At 46.2% G+C, this 17,648-nt stretch overlaps 1 protein-coding gene and 1 long non-coding RNA gene across 9 annotated transcripts; both read left to right on the top strand.

Moving 5' to 3' along the window:
- The first annotated feature begins 1,288 nt into the window (after window positions 1-1,288).
- LOC119291796 lies at window positions 1,289-7,135 on the top strand. Of its 8 annotated transcripts, XR_005142643.1 has the most exons (9): window positions 1,289-1,840; window positions 2,257-2,381; window positions 3,022-3,120; window positions 3,242-3,326; window positions 3,653-3,833; window positions 4,592-4,726; window positions 4,889-5,042; window positions 5,137-5,200; window positions 6,552-7,135. It is a non-coding gene; the product is annotated as an uncharacterized LOC119291796 (long non-coding RNA). The 8 variants fall into 8 exon arrangements; XR_005142647.1 differs by having other exon boundaries at window positions 3,245-3,833; XR_005142646.1 differs by having other exon boundaries at window positions 3,242-3,833; window positions 4,634-4,726.
- Window positions 7,136-15,269: 8,134 nt separating this feature from the next.
- LOC119291795 (RING-H2 finger protein ATL1-like) lies at window positions 15,270-16,641 on the top strand. The gene has a single exon (XM_037570602.1). It carries the CDS (start codon window positions 15,608-15,610, stop codon window positions 16,463-16,465), a length of 858 nt encoding a protein of 285 aa, XP_037426499.1. The 5' UTR covers window positions 15,270-15,607; the 3' UTR covers window positions 16,466-16,641.
- The last annotated feature ends 1,007 nt before the right edge of the window (window positions 16,642-17,648 follow it).

Genomic DNA, 17,648 nt, shown 5'->3' with positions numbered 1-17,648 from the left:
ATATATGTGTTGAACAATTTTCGAATATGCATTAAACATTTGTATTATGCACTGATAAGCATCTTTTTTCATGGACGTTTTCAAATCCGTGAACATTTTGTTCAAAATTCGTAAAAAAGAATCTTTTGAAATTCTGGTTCACAAGTTTCTTTTTTTCGTTTGCTATTTCCTAGTAAAACGGCCACTGGTTTTAAAATAATCATGTTTTCAAGTTTTGGTCTTTGGTTTCAAAAAATTTCCCATTTTTCAAAATGTTCGCGTATCCATAATTTTGTTTGGAATTTGAAAAATGTACCAGTTTTCAGGAAAAAAAATGTTCGTGTTTTCAATTTTTTGGGGGGAGTTTAAATAATGTTGCTGTTTCCAAAAATTGTTTGAATTTTTACAAGTTTACTCACAATTTCTAAAAGTGTTCGCGGTTTCATACAACGTTCATGCTTTTTCTCAAAATAATGTTTTGTGTTCATAATTTTAAAAACGTTCAGATGTGCGTCCGGGTTAGTTCTTAAACGTTTGTGCTGCACTGAAAAGCAGATAGCCCTTTGGTCAACTGGCTAGCAGTAGTTCTTCAGTTGCATTCGGTTTCAGGTTCGAACCCTTCGTAATTTTTATTAATTAAAGCGCTACAGCCTGTGCGCTAGGTTCGCAATTTTTATTTATTCAAGCGCTACAGCCTGTGCCCTAGCTTTTGTAGCAGTGTACAGAATTGTTTTTAACAGACCAGATATACAAATGGGCTGGCCCAGTGCGGCGAACTCCTTGGCCCACGAGGCTGTGCGCAGCAGCGCCCTCAGCGAAATCCCATCAATCTCCGTCGTCCAAATGATTCGAAGGTTTGATTTAGACCGATATTGCATAGTTTAGGGTGCAATCGACCGGTATGAGTTGAGGGTTCCTTTCGTCGAATGTCTATGAGTTTAAGATTTAAAATAGATGCGTGTGGGTTGTCCGAGGAGATCTGACGGTGCACTAGTAGCTAAATCAAAAGCTACTCAATTGCGTAGGCTCTAATTATTTTTTGTTTAGCCCGACCCAGGGGATAGTTTTTCTTGGCGACTATCGTACGTGCCACCAGACATGTGAGTGTGATGTGTTGTCTGAATTTTCTACCTGTTCAAACTGTTCAACGTAGGCGTTGCAGCCGTTGCATGCATCTCTATTTCTAATGGAGCAATTGGTAGTCTTCGCCGGTCAATTTTCGTTCCATCACTTTCGTCCGGGTTTTTTCGTAGGTTAACCTTTGTAGATTTTTTTCATCACCTCCCACCCCACCTCACCCCATCCCACGCACGCACCCCAAGAAAACCATCCCGTAGAACCACCCCGCAGGAGGAATGCGGTTCCTCTCGATCCCCTCCCGTCGCCGCCGCCGTCCTCTCGATCCCCTCCCGTCGCCGCCACCGTCCTCTCGATCCCCTCGATTAAGCGGCGCCGCCGTTGGCTCCCGATCTCCTCGATTAAACGCCGCCGCCGTCGCCTCTCGATGCCCTCGAGATCGCTGCGCCGCCATCGTCTCTCCATCCCCTTGAGATCCCAGATCCCACACCGCCACTGCCGGCGCCTCCTCCGCTGGCGACGCGGCGAACGAGATTAGACAGCCAAAAGTATTCATCACCTCCGTATGAGATCGCTCCGCCGACGCGCTCCCCTCCATATCGTCAATCCCCGTATGAGATCGCAGGCAGCCCACCTCTCCCCTCCCGGCGGCCCTCCTTCACCGCAGTGTCCTTTACTCGGCCCCGTCCGCCCAAGTCTCTTCCCCGTTGCGGCACCTATCAGCCGCGACCGCGATGCCCGTCGACCACAAGCAGCCGCCCAATTTGTCTATAGGTTCTCTAAGGTGAGATTCCCTCCTTTCAATTTATTCCCGTTCATTCCATATTTGTGTGTGCCTGTGATTTTTCTTGTATGAACTATAGCATGGTGAAAAAATCTTGGTTGATGGATTTACCTTCACGGAAGATGATTTTCGGATTTTATTTCCAGTTCCATGTTCCAATAAACTTCTTTACTGCCCTGCCTCTGTATCCTCAATCAGCGACTAGCCTGGGTCCTTTGCTTTTGGCCGCTGCCGGCCCAAGCTAAAACTTATTCGTGGGGAGTACCGGCTAGCGGCGACAGGGGCAGCAAGGAGCAGATCAAGGCCTCCCAATAGGCGCAGGATCAAGTCATGAAACTTGCCGATGGATTAGTTTTCCGCATTATCTTTAATTCACCATGTGGTTGGGTGTAACGTGAGTTCTGCTCTTCTTCTAGGTTGTGAGAGCAGCAATGCTACCAGTCCGTGGCAAACGAGTGGCTCTTGGTGCTCGACAAGGTGCCTGAGCAGGGCATCAGAGGAGGTGGCCCGGCCCCCAACCTGCTTTCCCCAAATTTGCTCGGTGAGCAGTTCCATCGTGTTCTCTTTGCTCTTACTATCATGGCTAGGTTTGTATTTGGGACTTTTAGTTCTCACATCCGGGCCAAAATGACTGGGGAGTGCAGATTGGCTTGAATAATTGTAATTTAACAGAAGGTGACAATTAAGGATTTGCTGTCGATATATCAAAAGTTGCTCATAACAACTGGAAATATATAGGTTATATTCAGTCACGCTGAATAAATTCTCATTGGTCAAAGAGTCACATTGTAGCATCACACAAGACAATCTTATATAAAGGTAAAGAATAATGTCACACACCACATGTCTTGAACCATAGCCTGTTTTCTGTTTTGGAATCTTAAAATAACTCTTCCAATTGTTCTTTTGTCGTTCTCAAATGTTGAGCAAAAAGCGCTAAGTGGGAAGGTTGTGCTAGATATTAAAGTTGATTAGTTCTGTGAGATGAAAGGAAGCTGATGGAATCTGTTGTGTTCAGCAGTAACCTTGAAGAGTACCTATTGCCCCTACTGAGACCATCCGGGAAAAGTTGCAAATTCCTTTTGGGTTTTGCAGACATGCTCTTTTCAATTATATTTATTAAATAGACTATTAGCATTGCGGCATTCTCCATCTCTTAATTACTGCTGTTATTTGAATAGGTTGGAATGCAAATCTCTCAAGCCCCTGCAACTCCCAAGGTCTTATGCTTGGTTTTTAAAATTTTCCACGAGGATGCAGCAAACTTGATTTCTGAAGAGGTTTGGTTCTTATCCTTGATATTTCATTCTTGATTTTGCTTCTACTACATGAAAATATTCAGAAATCAAAGAAAATAATGATAGTAGAGCTTACATTACCATCTGTTGATGTGTTGTGCAGTAGACATGCTCTCCATCTCGTCAAGGAACAACTTGTACATGACCATGCTCAAGTTGCAATGACTTGATACCTCATGGCAAACATGGTACCTGGCAGATATTTAATTTTGCTCATCTCACGTGCCTTACTACATTAATATGTCTATCGTACCTCAAAGTCCAACCTATATAGTCTATAAACAACTCCAGTTATTTTTCTTTATCAAGTTTAAATATTTCAGTTCTATTTTCGGGTTGGAATTTATCCCTGGTCAGGCAAGGGGCTGCGGCAGCTTGGCATTGCCGGGCATAATTAGTGTGTGTACTATACTCCAAATTCCAACCTATGGCCTACAAACAATTCAAGTTCTTTTCCTTTGTCAAGTTTAAATATTTCAACTCTGTTTCCGGGTTGGAGTTTATCCCTGGCCAGGTGAGGGCTGAGGCAGCTTGGCGTTGCCGGAGCACAGGACAGAGGCACTAGGCGCAGGCCTGGGGCATACCTCCCTGGCCTCCTCGCCTGCCCCCTTGCCAATGGGCCCTGTGTCCAGTAGACGGAAGAGGACGGCGTTGCCCATGGCGACCTCGTCGCCTCCTAAAGTTGCATTCACTAGGTAACCATGCCAACCCCATGAATTATGTTTGATGTCCTGAAGGCTGTTGAGTTGTATTGTCAGGTCTGTTTATGCAATTTCAAATTTACTTGACAGTGAACCTCTAAGGTTGTACCTTCTGCAAAGTGCTAGCACCTACAGATGATAATAATTTCTTCTTCTAAATCTCATGAGGCATGAGCCATAAACTCTTCATAGAACAAGCTGCATGCATCGATAGGTTTGAGACCACTGAAATAGTGTTACATTGATGTAATGTATTTTGAGGCCTCAAGTTTCGTTGTTGCTTAAAACCAACAAGGAACAATTAGCATTTTTCGCTCACACTGCAAGCTTGGCAAACTTCACTGTACATGCAGTGCCATTACATGTTGTCTCATTACATTAGTTCGATTTTCTGACTCTTAATTTCTCGGTCTGTTGGTTGCATTTTTTGTGAAACTAAGATAGTGAAGGCTGGTGAAGTAATAACATTTGATTTCAACAGTTCTGTATTGACAGTTTCTGGACAAAATTGACTAAATATTTCTGTACAATAACTTTTCAGATGGTATAATAAGAAACAAAATCCATTTTATTGGCTTATTATGATCAAAACTGAGAGTATATGCACCACTGTGAGTGATTTTGTAGAGCTGGAATGTTATGCTTCACTTTAATTGCTTTACTGATTTACGGACTAAGAATATTTCAATTTCGTGTGTCAGAAAAGTTGGTGAGCTCTCACATCTCTATCGGACTCTCTTGATTTGTTGCAGATTTCTTCCAAGTCCATGACCTCTGTATGTTGATTGTTTTAGATGGTTTTCCCCGGTGAGAACATTTTGAAGGTTATCTCTTTAGGTTCTTGTATTTAGCTCACGGCTCCAACTTTTGTTGAAGGGAAACTCAAGGTTTCCACTTGATATGCCCTCTCTTTCATTTGGTTTATTAGAGCATAGAATTGGCAAATTTAGTCACCTAAAAGCAATTTTAGGTATAGGAGATATAAAGTGAGGGGAATCCTTTGTTTTTGTTCTTCTCTAACAGATACATAAATTTGTACCATGAATCAGACATGTGTGTGCGAGGAAGGGAAGAGGAGAGAAACTTTGACATTTTTCATAACTTTCTTTTTCCGTGGCAACGCATGACCGTGGCACCTTACAAGATGATAAAGATCAACACTGATGTTCTGATGTTCTGATAACTGCAAAATAGGAATGCATGGTACTTACGTAACCACATCTGTTTCCGTCTTCACTTTTGGGAGGATATTTCTTGCACCCTTTATGTTGACTTGTCCCCGATCGTAATATTGCAGCATCAATGGGCATGAAGGGCGTGGGTTGAAGACCAATATTCTACATTGTTCGGTCTATTTAAAGGTAACTGTACTAAACATCTTGTACTTACTGCTCTTTACTCTTTAGTTAATACAATCAGTGTGGCACTCCTCCTTTTTAGCGTTCTTTTAGTTAGTAGCAGTATTTTTGAAGTGTTTCTACCATTTTTATGGAGGTTCTCGCGGTGTTCACGATAGTAGGCTGTAATTGTTGCCAGCCTGATCTTGGTAAATCTTCCTTGCTTAGTCTTAATATTGAAACTTGCTCGGAGGATCCAACCAAGGCCACATTTTTTATAAATAAGATGCAAGATTCTATTCTATCAACAGGCTTTGATGTGTCATCAGCAGCTCTATTACAAGTCTCTAGAGTCGGCTTACCCCAGTTCATGTTACTGCTCTTTATTCTTTAGTTAAAACCATCATTGTGGCACCCCTGCTTTTAACATTTGTTTATTAGTAGCAGTATTTTAAGAGTGTTTCTACCATTTTGCTGTAGGTTTTACTGGTGTTCTCGCTATTAGACTGTAATTATTGCCAGTCTGAGCAACGTAAAATTTCATTAGTCTCGAATATGGAAACTTGCTCGGAGGATCCAACCAAGGCCACATTTTCGATTAAAAAATGCAATATTTTGTTCTGTCAACAAGCTTTGATGTGTCATCAGCAGCTCTATTAGTAGTCTCTTGCATTTTTACCTTTTATGTTCAAGTATCCATAGAAAAGGTCACAGTACATCACTTTCATTTATATCGGATGTGCGCAATGAATCATCTGGTTACAATTCTGTAGATTTTCCCGCTACCCTATGGTTTGTAGTTAGTACCGAGTATTATAGTCCGTTTAGGCCTTGGAGTTGCGTAGGATATGAGAGCAATAGGTTCAGTGAAAAAGTCTTAGAGTCTAGGATGGATTTTTTTTGTAGGCTTGTTGTGCCCATTCTGATGTACGAGCTATGACTTCCTTTGTTTTTGTGATGAAATAGTGTGTCCAGTATTTATAGTTTTGAATCATGGCAATGAATAAATTATGGATCAATGTCTTAGTAAGCTGGTTTGCACTCCTTCTGTCCCGAATGACGTGTTGAATAAATGGATGTATCTACATGTATTTTTAGTTTTATATATATCCTTTCCTGCCATTTCTGCGACAAGTAATTCGGGATGGAGGGAGTATTTGATATGGTAGTGAGAGAGGCTCTTTTGATCCGATCAATCAATGATAGATCAAATAGCTTATTTCGCATTGTCATACACAATGCAGTATAATTAGAACAACCCTTGTTTATTTTATCCATTTCTCAGTTATATTTATTTTAGAATTAATTTTGACATTGCTTGATAGGACAATGATTTCTTATCTTTTTGTTAGATGATGCATCTTTCTAATTGCAGTGCAGAGGCTTCGAAATCAGCACGCATGCCAGCTTTTCTTGTGAGCCCGAGTCCATTATCTTGCCCCGTGGCAAAGAAGTATATTTCAAGTTTCTTGGATGCGTCTGTTAGCTGCTAAGGTTGATTTAATCAGGCAGCTTATTGATCTCAAGAACTCTTCAATCTCAGATGGTCATCTCCCTTTCCAGCCGACATAGAAAGAAAAACTCAATGGTGATCCCAACATCTAGAGCCACTTTTAATCTATGGGAGCTCAATTCATTTTTTTAACAAAAATGTGAGTTTGGATGCGGTCTTCAGATGAATCAAGCCTGAGATCCACAGGTGTCGTGGGCTAATTAGCTGTGAGTTCCAAAGATGCAAAGTATTTTGTACCCTCCATTTGGAAATACTTGTCGCATAAATGGACAAAAGAATATGTATCTAGAACTATAATATGTCTAGGCACATCTTTCTCCTACAATAATTCCGGACGGAGGGAGTATGTTTCATGAAAGAATATTAACGCAACAACTAATTTATGATAACTACTGTATCATTTGGATCCTATAAATGGCATGTATATCATCTTCCTCTGGTTTCTATCAATAGGAAAGCTACGCTTGATAATGCACTCCATATTGGCTTAACGAGTGAATGCTTTGTTGTTGTCTCATGAGGACTATGTGATGCGTGATGAGGAAGAAGCGAAAGGAGCAATGGGATGGTGACATGCACATTGCCCTTGGGTATAAGGCGGAGGTGCTTACTAAAAAGATTGAGAAAGAGTGAGGGAGAGAGAGAGAGGAGAGATCGAGGTAGGGAGGAAGGGGGAGAGAGATCTTGCATGTACACGTCAGTAGGATAACTATTTTTTGTTTTGAGCAATGGGGGTAGCAGGAGAGGCTCCTATTGTTTATATATGAAACCCAAAAAATGGCGGATATTTACACATGAGTGGGATTACATAGCCATTCTGGCTAAAGGGTGAAAATAGAAATTACAAGGGTAGGTTTGTTACAAAATAGTCGATGAAGGTGGCCACCTCAGGGGAATTTCAGAATCAGCAAGTTACTTTTGATAGGATAACTGTGTTCTGAAATATTAATGAGATTTGGTGGTAAGTCACCATAAGTTTGTTTCCAATTTGTCAGGCATCATAACTTTCATGCCCGATATGTTGCAGAAATGTTCTTTGATAAATATGTTTTTATCTCTTGATATTTTAGTATGATTGTAAATTTTTTTATTCACGTATCATTCCAAGAAGCATTTTTATTTGGAGGAAGAAAGAAAGGAAGAAAATGAGAGCGCTTAAAGTTAAAAAAGAAGTTGCCAAGACAGCCCGTTGCAACGCACGGGCGTTCTACTAGTACCAGTATAGTATGGGCGCGCTGCTGGACTGGAGCTGGAGAGGTGCAACCTTTCCGCTTGTTTTTTGCGCCGCGCCGTTCTAGGCTGCGAGTGAAATGCTGTTCACATGGACCTCATGTCCAAGTTGGCCGGGTTCATTGATTGTTCGCCAAAAACTGAACCGGAATGAACAAAAACCCATTACAAAATCTCAGTCAGAAAAAAAAAGAACCCATTAAAGAAAGACACTGACGAAGGGCGGAAGAAGCAGCCCGTCTCCAGAAAAAACTAGGAGCAAGTTGAGTGAGGGCCCACCTGAAGCCCAGAAGGGCCCAGGACAGACTATATATATTTCTAATAAAATGGCTGTACAAAAGTACCTTGTTAAACCGAAATTGAGAAATGGAGGCAGGTTTCAAAATACTCTCTCCGTCCGGAAATACTTGTCCTAGAAATTACATCCATTTCTAGGACAAGGATTTCCGGACGGAGGGAGTACCATATTTTCACAGCCCAACAAAAAATATTTAAAAAATTGTACATATAGAAATACATGTATAACACATTTGAAAAATAACTCATGCAATATACTTTCATACATGGTGTAGACGAATATGTACGTGAAAATGGGACAGTCTTTTGTTGGGCCATTGTTTTTGTGTGTGGCTTTTAATCATAATGTTTTTTGAATGAAAAATCACAGATTGGTGGCAAATATGTATAAGTTTTCACTGAATTTTCAAAAAAAAAGTTGAAAACATCATTTTCCGGTTTTTTGAATAACAAACTCCAAGGAGCCAGTCCGCCATAACTTTGTACTCCTTGGTAGACAAACTAATGAAATTACTGAATTTCAATAATGTCAATAGACACCAAAATATTTACTTTTGGGAGAAATAATTCACTCATTTTAGTAGTACACAAGAATTCAAATAAATTTCAGAATATTTGCAAGAAAGAAGTATATAAGTCACCCTCACATCCATCTCAGTAGGGTCATATCCTCCTGAATTCAATTTTGGTACAATTTTTACTCTCAAATCTATAAAACCGTATAAATCACCTCCTTGATTGATTTTGAAGCTAACATGTCAATTATTGGGTGGTTTTAACTAGTGTTTAGATCGGTGACCCCCTTCTCTTTTCCCCAAGCATCACACCAAAATGTTGGTCGGCATCCAACTTGTTGTCAGCCGGAAGCACCGTTGATGGCATCTACCTCCGCGCGATGGACGACCTTGTGATCACCTAAGATGTGTTGGATATGCATGAGATCACGTACCTGTCATTGATCACACTCGAGAACAACATGCCGCTTGGTCAGCTTGGCGGATGGGAGATGTTGTGGGTGGCAGCACGATGAGTTTATGAGCGTCATGAGAGGTGTGTACCGGCGGGAGATGGATGCAGAGGCTGCCTTTATGGCTCGCATGGGCAATACTACAAGAGCCTCGGCTTCTCCAAGGTGCTCAACTACAACCGCCGACACGGCTCGACCACACGTGCATCTGCTAGATCTAACACCGCTATAGGAAAGCCACCACATCCTACCCAAGCCACTTTCTCCTACCCTTTGGCTAAAACTACATCTGATCATGTTCCCATCAACATCAAAATTGGCTCCTCTATTCCAAGAACTAAGATCTTTAGGTTTGAAATTTTTTGGCTACAACATTCCCAATTCAAGGATGTTGTCAAATCCATCTGGTCTCAACCAGTGAATGAAAGTGATAGTGCAAAAACCATAGCTGCCAAATTCAAAAGATTGAGAAAAGGACTGAAAATTTGGTCTAGGCAAATATCTGATCTGAGGAAAATCATTGCAGATACCAATTTCCTAATCCTATGCTATGACTTTTTTGAGGACTTCAGGCCATTATCCTTTGAGGAATCAAATGGAAGGGAGGTTCTCAAGATCACCTAGCAATGCTACTGGAACACCAAAGAATTTATTGGAAACAAAGAGCAACTATCAAACATGTGCAGATGGGGGAGGCCAACACCAAATATTTTCAAGCCAAAGCCACAATAAAATTGAGGAATAATTGTATTGCTATGCTCAAAGATGAAACAGGTCAAGAGCACTATGAACATCAAGCCAAAGTTGATGTCCTGTTCAGAGAATTCAAAGAGAGATTGGGTACCAGCTCCCCCACAGACAACCCCCTACAACTGGATAATCTTCTGCTATCTCTAGGAGATCTATCTAAATTGGAAGCCCCTTTCACAAAGGAAGAAATTGACAAGGTGGTTATGCAGATGCCTTCTGAAAAGTCTCCAGGGCCAGATGGTTTTAATGCAGCATTCCTCAAGCATTGCTGGGATATCATTGCTACTGATTTTTACAAACTCATACATGATTTCCACTCTGGTAATGTTAATATCCAAAGCATCAACTACTCTTTCATAAACTTGATCCCCAAAGTTGATGCTACCACTAGCCCTGTAGACTTCAGACCTATCTCCCTCCTAAATTGCACACTTAAAATCATCATCAAGCTACTGGCAAACAGGCTCCAAAAAGTTATCCTCAAAATGGTCCACACCAATCAATATGGGTTTGTGAACAACATATGCATCCATGATTGTCTTGCATGGTCATATGAGTACATTCACCAATGCTTTCAAAGCAAAACTGAGTTGGTCTTATAAAACTGGACTTTGAGAAAGCATTTGATATGTTAAATCATGATACCATCATCCAGATTATGCAGACAAAAGGCTTTCGACCCAAATGGATCCAATGGATCAAAATGATCTATGGGACTGGATTTTCCTATCTTCTGCTGAATGGTGTACCAAGAAAGCAATTTTTGTGCAAAAAGGGTGTCAGACAAGGTGATCCACTTTCACCTCTAATATTTGTGATTGTTGCTGATGTCCTACAAACCATGATGAATGAAGCCATGCTCAACAACATGATCCAAACACCACTTGTTCATCAATCCTGTACTGATTACCCCATAATACAGTATGCTGATGACACCATCCTTGTTGCTAAAGCTGACAGAAGACAACTTGAGCACATCAAAAACCTATTGCTCCACTATGCTGCCTACACAGGTATCAAAGCCAAATACTCCAAATCAACTCTCATTGCCATCAACACTCCTATGGATAAGATGACTGAACTGTCACAACTTTTGGGCTGCAAAATAGGCACACTTCCTCATAAATATTTGGGATTACCACTATGCTACACTAAACCAAGAGTAGAAGATTATATGCCTATGTTGAAGAGAAATGAAAATAGGCTACTTGGGTGCTCCATCCTTCTATCCACTGGAGACAAGCTCACCCTCATCAAGTCAGTTTTCTCAAGCATGCCTATGTTCTTCATGTGCACTCTATGGATTCTCAAGACAGTAGTCAAGCAAACAAACTCTTATCTCATGAATTGCTTCTGGAGAAAGTTTGGTACACAAGAGAGGGGATCAGTTATGATTTCATGGAACAAAGTATGTCAACCTAAAGCACAAGGTGGATTGGGTGTCTTGGATGTCCACACTCATAATCAGGCCCTACTCGTGAAATTCCTCCATAGGTTCTTCAACAAAGAGAATGCCCCCGGATTAAGATCATTTGGGAAGCTTAGAGCATCTCTAGCCGAGCCCCCAACACGGCCCCCACAGACGATTTCTTCGCGCCGGGGCCCAAAAATTGGCCCAGTCGCACCCCAGGAGCCCATTTTTTGCCGGTTTGGGATGAAATTGGCGCCGGCCGACCATGGCCGAATTCGGCGCGCTGGGGAGCACCTGGGGACGCCGGGGAACGCGATTTTGGCGCGAACGAGGATGGGCCCGCCGAGTCAGCGAGACGCCGCTTCGTCGCCCTCATCGCCTCGGTTCCCGCGGGAATAAATGCTAAGGCTGTCGCGCTGTCGCGCCGGTCAGCCTCCATTGATGCCTCACGGGCAGCGCAGTGAAGGCGCCGTTGACGCGCGTCACTCTCACTCCCACCATGCGTCGCCCAGCATGCAGCCTCTCGCCGCCCTGCTGCGTCTATAAAAGGTGACCACCCCGCCGGTGAACGCCACAACTCACATCCCCCCACGCATCCGCCGCGCAAAGCAACACTCTTCTCCTTTCCCGCAGATGAGAAATGGCCGAGAGGTTTCCAGGCGACGCCGCGGCGGTGAACGCCGCCATCTCCAAGAGCCGGAGGCGCGCCTCCTCTACGAGGCCGAGTATCCGGTGCCCCTAGACATGCGTGTGTCGGGGGCGTGGAGGCTGAGTGCCGGCGGCGTCCCGGTGCCCAAAGGGGCGGCACGGCGGGCCGAGATCGCCCGCATCCGCTCGTCCCTGACGGAGGAGCAGCGGAACGAGCTAAGGTACGCCGCAGACAGCGAAACACTGTGGACGATGTACTTCGAGTGCTACCGCCAAGAGCATATCGCCTCCGTCAACGGCATCATCCCCCGCGGCCGCCTCAACGCCGAAGCGCGACGCGAGTGGTGTGGCGTGCCAGGACACACCCTCGAGGCCGTCCTCGACCACATCGAGACCGGCAACGTGCCGCGCCTCGAGTTCCCGGCGTGGCCGTCCTTCTCCCGCCGCCGTGGCATCTCCTGGACGCCGCGGCAAATGGAGCCGATGTCCTCGTCGTCGGGCTCCGGCTTGCCGGCTCTCCGCCCCGTCAAGCCAGAGTCGGAGGAGACACCGCAGCGGCGCCCTCCTCATCAACGAGGGTGCCCGCCCCTCCCCGCGCTTCCTTCGCCTGGTCCGGCCGAAGCCCGAGCCGGGCCTGCACCCCGTGAAGCCGGAGCACGTCGACATGGTGGCCCCTGACGACGAGGCCACCCTAAAATGGGTGAAGGAGGACTACGTCTGTGAGAAGGTGCACTGCCAGCGCCTGGCATACGCGGAGCTCCTGGCCTGGCGTCGCGGGCGCGAGGAGGGCGACTTCATCGTCCTCGACAGCGATGACGAGGACGAGGCCAGATCGTCCAGCGCCCCACCGCGCGTCGGCGACCCTAGGCAGGGGTGCAGTAGGGACGGCGGCGGCTCCGGCAGGGCGCGCAACGACGGCGACAACGATGACGACGACCGCGGCGACAAAATCCGTTTCTACAGGCTTCTCGGCATGTAGACGGCGGGCGGTGGACGCGGCGCAATGGCTAGGCGTAGTTTACGTAGTAGTAGGCGTGGTTTGCATGTTTTATCTTTTTTTACAAATTTCAATGAAATTTCGTCCGGTTCGTGTCAGATCGCCGAGTTTGCACAAAATTGTACGAAGTATCACCGTGCTCGCACGATATTGACGACGACCTGGTGGACGACGACTGGGAACGGAGTCGCCCCCACGCGCCAATCTTGCGTCGGTTCGTCCCCAGGCGGCTTTTCGTCGCCCTGGGGGACCGAACGGCTGGAGATGCTCTTATTACCAGGACTGCCACCCTGGGGGAAAAAAATGTGGGATTCTTTTGGTAATTGGATAAAATTGAACCTATAATTTGATCTAATGATACCTAGAGTTGGTATTGGGTAATTTACATATTGTACTGTTCTTTTGTAAATATTCTTTTATATTAATGAAAATACCGTAGAATAATTGTTCTACGGTCTTGGGCTCAAAAACCATCCTACCCAAGTCCATGAACGGGGCGCAATCCAAGTCGGTGTTCCAAATGGAGGTGTACAAGATGTTCTCGGACCAGAACCGAACTTGGGGAAAGGAGAGGGGATTCAACGATGTAAACACGGGTCAAAACCGCCCAAAATTGGACATGTTAGCTTCAAACCACTCAAGGGGGTAATTTATTTGATTTTATAGAAATGAGGGCAAAAATTATAGTACAAAAACTGACTTCAACAGGACACGGTTCCATTGGGGTGAATTTGGGGGTGATTTATATACTTCTTTATAGTTTTTAGATTAAAATAAAAATATGTTCAATTTCAAGTGAATCCTTGGATCCTTTGGACGAAATGCAAGCCAAAGTCGCTGAAATCACAGAGATTCCGGTGGTGACTAGAATATTTCGAAACAAGTTGAGAGCCATGCCATACAGACCGTCGTGTCGTGTACTGAACTGAAGTTGCTGGCATGTCTTTCCAGAACCATTCGACGTCTGTCCAGGTCGACAGCATCATCAGTTGCCGATTGATTAGGGACTTATATCCGGCGGACATCAGTTAAAGATGCAAGGATCTTAGTTTCTGAAGACGAACAGTATTTTGAATATCTTCGGCTAAGCTGGACTCGACCCTCACAATTAAAATGAAGACCTCGTCGCGAACCACCATTTTGTTTTCACCAATATAATCAGGTTTTTCCCATTTACAATGCGTTGGTTCGCTCGACGGATACATAAACAACAAGAGGAGCGGTTTCGAACTAACGATTGGTAACGTCCACATAAACTACTCCGATTAGGTAACCGATGTTTCTTTTGAAATATCTATCTGCCTTGACGACACGGTACGAGCGGCGCGATTGACTAATTCGTCGAGCCGGACAAACCGAGTTCGGAATACAGGCGCACAGTACGCGCGCCGGGTCGTCGTCGCGAAAACGATGCAGCCGCGCACGCGCCGGTACAGTACGCGCACCGGCCGGTGGCGGGTTGACCTGGCGCCATGCCGTTGCCGTCGCGAACCGGCGAACGTGGATTTTTCCTAACGCCTTGCGCGCGCAACGCGAATCCCTGCCGCTCATCTTATGTGATATCCAATCGATGTGGGCCACCACTGTGTCAGCCATGCAATGTATGGTATAGTATTCTATTTTTTGTCACAAGTCGCTGCATTCATCAGGTTTTGGGACGGCATGGTAGACTGCAATTCTTTTTAGTTGTGCCCGTAAACTACATGGATACTAATTAAAATCTGACATAAAAATTAATATTTTGAAGATTCCTTTTTTTAACTCACCACAAAGCAAAAATCATGCTGTGTATACAAAGTTCTTTTAATTTTTATGGCAAAGTTCGGAGACCATGTTAACAAAGTTCTTTGGATTTAGATAAAAATTCTAGCAAAGTTCTTTCATATTTCTTACGAAGTGCAAACCAACTATTCAGAAAGTTCTTCACTGTTTGAAACAAAAATGTGTTTCAAATGTATCCAAGACTGGTCTTGTTCTAAAGGGCTTGGTGTCACGAGTTCAAATATGTAAAAAGGATCAAAAACGCAATTTTGGTTTTAAAGATATGAGCCATATAAATTGTCAAAAGAAAATAAAAAGTGATGGAGTTAGAGGACAGAGGAAAGATAAAGTAGGCATGCATGTGTTGATGTAAGACATGCATGTGTTCAGTGTGTGTGCAGTGGAAGAGAGAGGGAGAAGTACCATACAGGGCACATCCACATGAAGTAGCAACGACAGGGATTGGAGTTGTGCGTCTAACCGGTTGGGGATAGACATATTCGCGAACCGGCACTGGACTACCGCGCCCGCGCGCAGGATGCTTCTCTTTGCCACTCGCGAGAGTCAGCTCCTGGCCTGGCGGCGAGTTGGCCATTTTTCTATCAGCCGACGCGCGCGACGTCGACCACGCTCCGCCCAGTTGCCTCGCTCGCTTCCTGCATACAACCTGCAGGTCGCCTCGCTTCATTCCTTGGATCACTCGCCACCTCCACGCCCCAGCCTGACGCCTCCTGCCTGCCATCCTCCTCCCCATTTCAACGCCTCCTCCTATTTCTTAACTTGCTCCATTTCGGAGCGAGCGAGCTGCGCGCGGGTGTGCAGAGCGAGCCATTGACCGATCCATCCGTCCGTCGGCCATGGACGCGGCGTTGGCGGGCGTGGCGGACGCGCCAGGGGCGGCGCCGCCGCCGTACGTCAGCCCGTCGGCGGCGTTCCCCATCGCGATCGTCATCGCCATCGGCTTCATGGTCACCTCCGTCATCCTCGTCAGCTACTACTTGCTCGTCGTCCGCTGCTGGCTCCGCGCCAGCGGCGCCAGCCTGCTCCCGCGCACCCGCCGCGACGAGCTCGTGGACCGCGTCTCCGCCGTCTTCTTCACCGACCACGACGCCGACCAGCTGCCCGGCGGGGTCGACCCGGACGTCGTCGCCGCGCTCCCCGTCGTCCGGTACCGCCCGGCCGGGAAGGCGCTCGAGTGCGCCGTGTGCCTCTCCGAGTTCGAGCCCGGGGAGCGGCTGAAGATGCTGCCCGCCTGCTCCCACGCCTTCCACATCGACTGCATCGACACCTGGCTCCACCACAACGTCAGCTGCCCGCTCTGCCGGACCGAGGTCACCGGCTCGGCCGCCGCGCCCCCCTCGGGCAAAGCCTGCTGCGACGACCACGACGCGTTCGCCGCCTGGATCGACGCAGCCCCCTCGAGGAATATGGCCTACGCGGGGGGCTCGTGCCGGTTTCCCAAGCAGGGCGTCGCCGTGCAGGAGCCCATCAGGCGGTCCTTGTCCATGGACTTCTTGCCGGGCGATCGCGGACGGAAGCCGCGGAAGGAGGCCGAGCTGCCGAGCCATGCCGACGTGGCCGGCAGCAGCAACAGTGCGGCCGCCACCCAAGCCGGCGTCGGCGAGACGAGCGGGCGGTTCCGGCGGCTTATGTCGTCGTTCGGGCTCGGGCGGAGCTCGCGGAGCACGGTGCTGCCCATTCACCTCGACCCATGAGTCCGTCCATGACACACACGATCTCAATCGGCCGGTTCGTACGTGATCGATGCTTTTGCTGTTGATTGAACTCCCCGCTTGCCTGCCTGCCTAATGTAGCCGAGGATGGTTTGATTACTGTTTTGTGTTCATGCAAGCAATGTACAGCCCGTAGGAGACTGCTAGTAGTTTTTGGATGAACTCTGCCATTATTCCATTGATTTGTTCGTGCAATCTAGCTCGAATGAATGTTCATGCGTGTGTCCATGCATTTTTGGCACTGGCTTGATCCACGGTACGTAATCAGCGGCTGCTAGCTAGTTGGTGCACCAGGCATGCATGCATGCAATGCATACGGGCAAATTCGGATCAGACGTCACTCAAGTGTAACAACACTGCCATTAGCAAGCCGTTTCCACTGATTTCTTCAGGCGATCCATCGACGTTGATTACTCGTTGGTGTGCACCGTGCATTCACGGGCACATTTCGGATCAGATGTCAAGCGCCTAGTAACATCGATCGCGCAGCAAATCACCCGTGACAAAAGCTGAGAGCGATGACAATGAAAAGAAAAGGCATGCCTGCCAGGCGAGGCCATGGATATTGCTCGCTCCATTATCCTTGCTCCGTCTCCTTCACGACCTGATTTCATCTGGATCGGACTTGAGACAAGACATCTTCTGTTTGGCGTTGGAAGCACGCCTGGACGGTGGCGATCGACCGACGACAAGCGAGATCGAGGGGGGCCGTGCAGCGGCGATACACCAGGATATGCCACCGATCGCCTTGATTACTTTATGGCCCGGCCTTGCAAGTCAACGTCACAAGGGTAGGCTGTCTAACCCGCACATCACCACTTTTGCCCATGAAGCAACAATATCTTTGCTTAAGTAGCCATCTATCAACATACTTACATAAGCCACGCATCCATCACCACTAATCCTACTCCCCTTCCTCTCTTCTGAGATACTCCTACTTCTTTTGATGGTTAAGCAATTGGTCGAGTGGCAAGTGGTGGCAGCAATGGAAGCTTCACCAGGACCACACGCCAGAGGGACACATGTAATCTCCTTTCCCCGGTCATCATTACCATATGTATATGTGCCACTAGGATGCATAGACTATCTTTCGGCACATGATCAACCTTCTTGGTTCATCGTCCGCATGTGAGGTTTGCAGCGTTGACCTTGTGTGTGCAACGGC

This window comes from Triticum dicoccoides, chromosome 4B (assembly GCF_002162155.2).
Source record: "Triticum dicoccoides isolate Atlit2015 ecotype Zavitan chromosome 4B, WEW_v2.0, whole genome shotgun sequence".
NCBI classification, from domain to species: domain Eukaryota; kingdom Viridiplantae; phylum Streptophyta; class Magnoliopsida; order Poales; family Poaceae; genus Triticum; species Triticum dicoccoides.
This window is presented reverse-complemented; position numbering and strand designations above follow the sequence as displayed.